Source organism: Tursiops truncatus, chromosome X (assembly GCF_011762595.2).
Source record: "Tursiops truncatus isolate mTurTru1 chromosome X, mTurTru1.mat.Y, whole genome shotgun sequence".
Lineage (NCBI taxonomy): Eukaryota > Metazoa > Chordata > Mammalia > Artiodactyla > Delphinidae > Tursiops > Tursiops truncatus.
This window is the reverse complement of record NC_047055.1, coordinates 21,501,832-21,508,270: the sequence shown is the minus strand read 5'-3', so window position 1 is coordinate 21,508,270 and position 6,439 is coordinate 21,501,832. Positions and strand designations below refer to the sequence as shown.

Here is a 6,439-nt window from a genome sequence, read left to right as displayed (position 1 = left end):
TAAAAATTGTGAATCACTATATTGTACATCTGTAACATATAATATTGCAAAGCAATGATACTTCAGTTAAAAAAATAGAGATGTTGATTCTTAATACTGCAACTGGGAATAGGGGCCCTCAGCTTAGAGATCCTTAAATAAATAGCGATTTCTCTCCTCATCTCTCTCCACATCTCTCCTCTTTGACAAGGAAGGACAACAGCTCTGTCTTATTTAGCTGCCTATCACTAGAGAGCCCTACTGTGCTAATTAAGAACCAGTTGACTGAAAGGGTCAGTTGAGCCCTAAGAGCCGGGTAGCATTCCTTCTTCAACTTAATTCTCCTCCCTCCCCACATTTTCCCTGGTAATTCTGTCTCTCCTTCACACTAGATCTATCAAAAATATCTAAGACACTTGATTAAAATGAAGATTCTAGGGACCTAGTGAATCAAGCTTCTAGGCATGAGGCTCAAGTACCTGTTTTTACTACAAACCCTGCAAGTGGACACAGCTGTAACACATAACCCGAGGATTTATCAGGAGAAAACTGAATAGGTCCCTGAGACAGGAAGGGTGGACTAGAATCACTTAAAAAGATTCACTACCTGGATGAAAAATTACTCTGATGCTACCAAAAATGAACTGAAACCCAAAATGCCATATCACTTTTACTGAATACGTGCTGAAGCCCAAGGGAAAATGTCACTTTCCACCAGTGCTCCTATGATCTGACAATTCAAGCTGTCCCCTGTGCTCTGAATCCTTTAAAAGCATCTTCTCTAGAAAACATATGTCCCAAGCTCCATGAAATCCTCAGAAGTTACCAACATCTGCCTGAAACTGCTCAGAGAGGTCACAATGGATGCACTGATCCATTCAGAGAAACATCCATCAGGAGAAGCGGTGATCTTGATGGGAGTTCCTCTGAAGGCCAGCTGTTCCAGTTCTTTCATAAATCTTTTCTCAAGCCCAGGGAAGAGAGTGGTGCCCCCAGACAGCACAATTTCTTCAAGAAGATTTTTCTGGATGTTGGTGTCACACTTCATAATGCTGCTGGAGACCATTTTTGATAGTCCTGAGTTGTGGACACCCAGCCAGTCAGGTGCAAAAAGAATCTCAGGTACCTGGTACAGCTGATCCCCAAGGTGGATGACATTTCCATCTGGTAGTTTGTATTTTCTCAGGACCTCCTCTGGCTTCTTATGAAGTTTGTTCTCTGGCTCTAAGGCCACATAGCACAGCGTCTCTTTTATGTCATCCACTAAGGCCTTGTTGAGTATGCAAGGGTAATTACACCCACTAGCCAGGAGGAGTCGGGTGAGGTGCTCTGTGATGTCTCTCTCTGCCACATAGAGTTTGGTGATGGCATGAGGAAGGGAGTAACCCTCAAAAATGGGGACAGTGCAAGTGATCCCATTACCACTGTCCACCACTAAGCCCGTGACAGAGGCACAGGTATACAGTGCTACAACCACGTAGTTGGACAGGTAGAAGGCAGGCACACTGAAGGTCTCAAACGTCACTTCTGCTGTCTTCTCTCGAGTCTCCCTTGGCTTCAAGGAGGGCTCAGTCATGAGCACAGGTTGTCGACAGGGTTTTACTCCCAGCTCCCACTAAAAAAGATACTTCCAGAGTTTTTACATGTCATTCCATCTTGTTACCAGTCCATGTTCAATGGGATAGTGCAAATGCAAGGCTCCATACTTGAACAGGGCTTTTCCCCCCACAGTGTAATTTTTCTAATTGGCTTCTGGTAAAGCCATGTTGAATTTAGGATGCCCCATGACAGAAATGATGACATGATGGGGCCCAGCCTCTCCAGACATGCCTACTTTGCAGAGTCCTGATCCATTGGCAAAAATTACAGCTGGAGTATCTAATGCATATGGCTTAAACATGTCTGCAGCACGCTCTTCTGACCTTCGCCAAAATAAAGAAAGAACATGGCCACTTTGTGAGATAATAGGTACCTCTGGAAGTTTATCAGCCACAGGATTCCAAAGTTCTTAGGTTGTCACTGAAGCAGAGCTAGCAGGCTGTCCCCTAACCCCATCCTCAACCCATGAATACTGTCCCTTTTCAAGCAGCACAGGGCCTGCTGAGGCAATTTCAGTGATGACTGCTCACTATGTAATAAAGTAGCCGAGGCAACAATTGTTCTCAGAGAGCATCAGAGGATGTTTAAGGGGTGGGGTCTCTGAGCCACCAGTACTCCTAGCTTGGTGATACTTGAAACAGAGGAAGGCAAACCATACCTCTGAACAGCTTTTGATAAGTCTGTGAACATGAAGCAAAGGCCTAGGCTTAGAATCTAATGAAGCGGCCCAGCTGTGAGGTTGTCCCAGAAAGCTGACTTCTATACTCAGCTGAGCTGCTGTTTGTGGGATGACAATTATACCCTTTCCTTTGCTAAGGGAAGGAACTAATCAGCAGACACAGGTTCAGATTGGAGTAAAGATGCCAACAATCCACTTCCAGAGGTGGTCAGAACACCCTTTCTTTTATTCCCCCTTATATTTGTTTTGTTTTAAAACAGATTTATTAAGATAAATTTCATATACAATACATTCACCCATTTCCATGAATTTCAATATATTCAACTATGTACAAACATTACAAGAGTCAAGTTTAGAACACTTTCTTTACTTCAAAAAGAAACCCTGCACCTTTTAGCTATCACCCTCTTCGGGCCATCCTCATGAGCCCTAAACTCCACTAATAATATTTTTGTTGTCTCTATAGACTTATCTCTTCTGCATCTTTCACTTAAACAGAATTATACATGTGACCTTTCACGTCTGGCTTCATTCATTTAGCATACTTTATTCAAAGTTCTTCCATTTGAATATAATTTTTTTAACCTATTCTACACCGTAACATTTTTCACAGTATTTATAATCCTTACTTATTTCTGTAAGGTTGGTAGTAATATCCCCTTTACTTTTTTGAACTTGTAAGAGAACTGTTTTTTGGTTTCATTGATTTCTCTATTGTTTTTCTATTCTCTATTTCAATAATTCCTGCATTTTTTTATCACTTTATTCCTTTTTTAAAAAATTTACTTTATTTATTTATTTTTGGCTGTGTTGGCTCTTTGTTGCTGCGCACAGGCTTTCTCTAGTTGCGGTAAGTGGGGGCTACTTTCATTGTGGTGCGCGGGCTTCTTGCTGCAGAGGCTTCTCTTGTTGTGGAGCACGGGCTCTAGGCATGCCGGTAGTAGTTGTGGCACGTGAGCTCAGTAGTTGTGCCTCACGGGCTCTAGAGCACAGGCTCAGTAGTTGTGGCTCATGGGCTTAGTTGCTCTGAGGCATGTGGGATCTTCCCGGACCAGGGCTTGAATCCGTCTCCCCTGTATTGGCAGGAGGATTCTTAACCACTGTGCCACCAGAGAAGCCCCCCTTTTATTCCTTTTGCTTGCTTCAGTTTGCTTTTCTTTTTCCAGTGTGTTAAGTTTGAAGGTTAGACTGTAGATGTAAAGTTTTTCTTCTTTTTTTAAAATACAGACTGAGATGATTCATTTTATTTGTCAACTTGGCTAAGCTATTGTGCCCAGTTGTTTGGTCAAACACTAGTCTAGACATTACTATGAAAGTATTGTGTTTATGTGATTAACATTTAAAATCAGTTGGCTTAAATAACAGAGATTAACATCCATAAGGTGTGTGAGCCCCATCCAACCAAATGAAGGCCTTCAAAGCAAAACTGAAGTTTCTGGGAGAAGCAGGAATTCTGCCTCCATACTGTAACATAGAAAACCTTTCTGAATTTCTAGCGTGCTGGTCAGCCGTATAAATTTCAAACTCAAGACTGGAACATTATTATGCTTAATGTGTCACCTTGACTTGGCTAAGAGATGCCCAGATATCTTGTAGAACATTATTTCTGAGTGTGTCCATAAGGGTGTTTCTAGTAGAGATTAGCATTTGAATTGGTAGATTGAGTAAAGAAGTTCAGCCTCACCAATGCAAATGGGAATTATTCAAACTGTTGAAGGCCCTGAACAGAACCAAAAGACAGAAGAAGGACAAATTTGCTCTTGGTGTCTCCGGGATACCCATCTGTGGACATCGGACATGGGTACTCCTGGGTCATGGGTCTTCAGACTTGGACTAGGACTTTCACCATTGACTCCCCTGGTTCTCAGGTATTCAGGTTTGTACTGGAACTATATCACCAGCTTTCCTGGGCCTCCAGGTTACAGCTAGCAGTTGATGGGACTTCTCAGTATACAAAACGGCATGAGTAAATATCTTTTTATCCATCATCTATTCTATTCTATTCTATTCTATTAGTTTTGTTTTTTCTGGAAAACCCTGACGAACACAAACATCAACTCTTCTTTTTTTTTTTTTTTAGCTTTTTTGAGGTATACTTAATATACATTTGCTCTGGTGATCAGTGATCATTGATCTTTGATATTACTATTGTAATTGTTTTGGGGCACCACAAATCGTGTCCTTATAAGAAGGCAAAATTAGTAAATGTATATGTTTTGACTACTCTGTTGACCAGCTGTTCACTGATCTCTTTCCTGGAGCCTCCGTATTCTCTGCAACACAACAATATTGAAATTAGGTCAATTAATAACCGTACGATGACCTCTAAGTGTTGAAGTGAATGGAAGAGTCACACAACTCTCACTTTAAATCAAAAGCTAGAAATGATTAAGCTCAGTGATGAAAGCATGGCAAAAGCTGAGATAGGTTGAACGTTAGGCCTCTGGCACCAAACAGCCACGTTTTGAGTGCAAAGGAAAAATTCTTGAAGGAAATAAAAAGTGCTGCTCCAGTGAATACACAAATGATAGGAAGGCAAAATAGGCTTATTGCTGACATGAAGAAAGTTATAGTGGTCACGAGAGAAGATCAAACCAGCCACAACATTCCCTTAAGCCAAAGCCCAATCCACAGTAAGGTCCTAATTCTCTTCAATTCTATGAAGGCTGAGAGAGGTGAGGACACTCTAGAAGAAAAGTTTGATGCTAGCAGAGGTTGGTTCATGAGATTTAAGGAAAGAGGCCATCTCCATAACAATAAAGCAGAAGGTGAAGCAGCAAGTTCTGATTTAGAAGCTGCAGCAAGTTATCTAGAACATCTAGCTAAGGTAATGAAGGTGGCTACACTAAACAACCGGTTTTCAATGGAAATGAAACAGCCTTCCATTGGAAGAAGATGCCAGCGAGGACTTTCACAGTGAGAGAGAAGTCAGTGCTGGCTTTAACTCTTAAAAAGACAAGCTGATTCCCTTGTTAGGGGCTAATAAGTTGAAGCCAAAGCTCATTTACCATTTAGAAAATTCTAAGGCCCTTAAGAATTATGCTAAATCTTCTCTGCCTGTGCTCTATGAAACAACAAAGTCTGGATGACAGCACATCTGTTTACAACATGGTTTACTGAATATTTTAAGCCAACCATTGAGATCTACTGCTCAGAAGAAAAAAATCCTTTAAAAGTATTACTGCTCATGGATCACCCAAGAGCTCTGATGAAGATGTACAACAAGATTAATGTTGTTTTCATGCCTGCTAACATAACACCCATTCTGCAGGTCATAGTTGAAGGAGTTATCTTGACTTTCAAGTCTTATTATTTAAGAAATACATTTTGTAAGGCTATAGCTGCAATAGATAGTGATTCCTCTGATGGATCTGGACAAAGTACATTGAAAACCTTCTGGAAAAGATTCACCATTCTAGGTACCATTAAGAGGATTATGTGACTCATAGGAAGGGGTCAAAATATTAACATTCACACGAGTTTGGAAGAATTTGATTCCAACCCTCATGGATGACTGTGAGTGGTTCAAGACTTCAGTGGAGGATGTAACTGCAGATGTGGTAGAAAAAGGAAAGATAATGGAATTACAATTGGAGACTGAAGAGATGACTGAATTGCTCTAACCTCATGATAAAACTTTAACAGACAAGGAGATGCTTCTTATGGATAAGCAAAGAAAGTGGTTTCTTGATATATGGAATCTATTCCTGTGGAAAATGCTGTGAATATTGTTGAAATGACAACAGAAGATTTAGAATGTTGCATTAACTTAGTGATAAAGCAGCAGCAGGGTTTGACAGAATTGACTCAAATTTCAAAAGAAATTCTCTGTGAATAAATTGCTATCAAACAGCAGTGCATGCTACAGAGAAATTTTTCATGAAAGGAAGAGTCAAATAATGTGGCTAACTTCATTATTGTATTATACTGAGAAACTGCCATCACAGCCCTTAATCAAACACTACACTAATTAGCAGCCATGATCACCTAGGCAAGAACCTTCACCAGCAAAAAGATCATAACTTGCTGAAGGCTCAGGTGATGGTGAGCATTTTCTTGCAATAAAGAATTTTTCAATTATGGTATATGTATTTTAGACATAATGCTATTGCACACTTAATAGACTACAGTATAGTGAAAACAAAACTTATATGCACTGGGAAATGAAAAATTTTATGTGAT

At 40.4% G+C, this 6,439-nt stretch overlaps 1 protein-coding gene across 1 annotated transcript; it reads right to left on the bottom strand.

Moving 5' to 3' along the window:
* Positions 1 to 745: 745 nt before the first annotated feature.
* Positions 746 to 1,891, bottom strand: ACTRT1 (actin related protein T1). The gene is given in 1 exon segment (XM_019949441.2): positions 746 to 1,891. A coding segment is annotated over 1 exon segment (1,134 nt). The 5' UTR covers positions 1,880 to 1,891.
* Between the last annotated feature and the right edge of the window lie 4,548 nt (positions 1,892 to 6,439).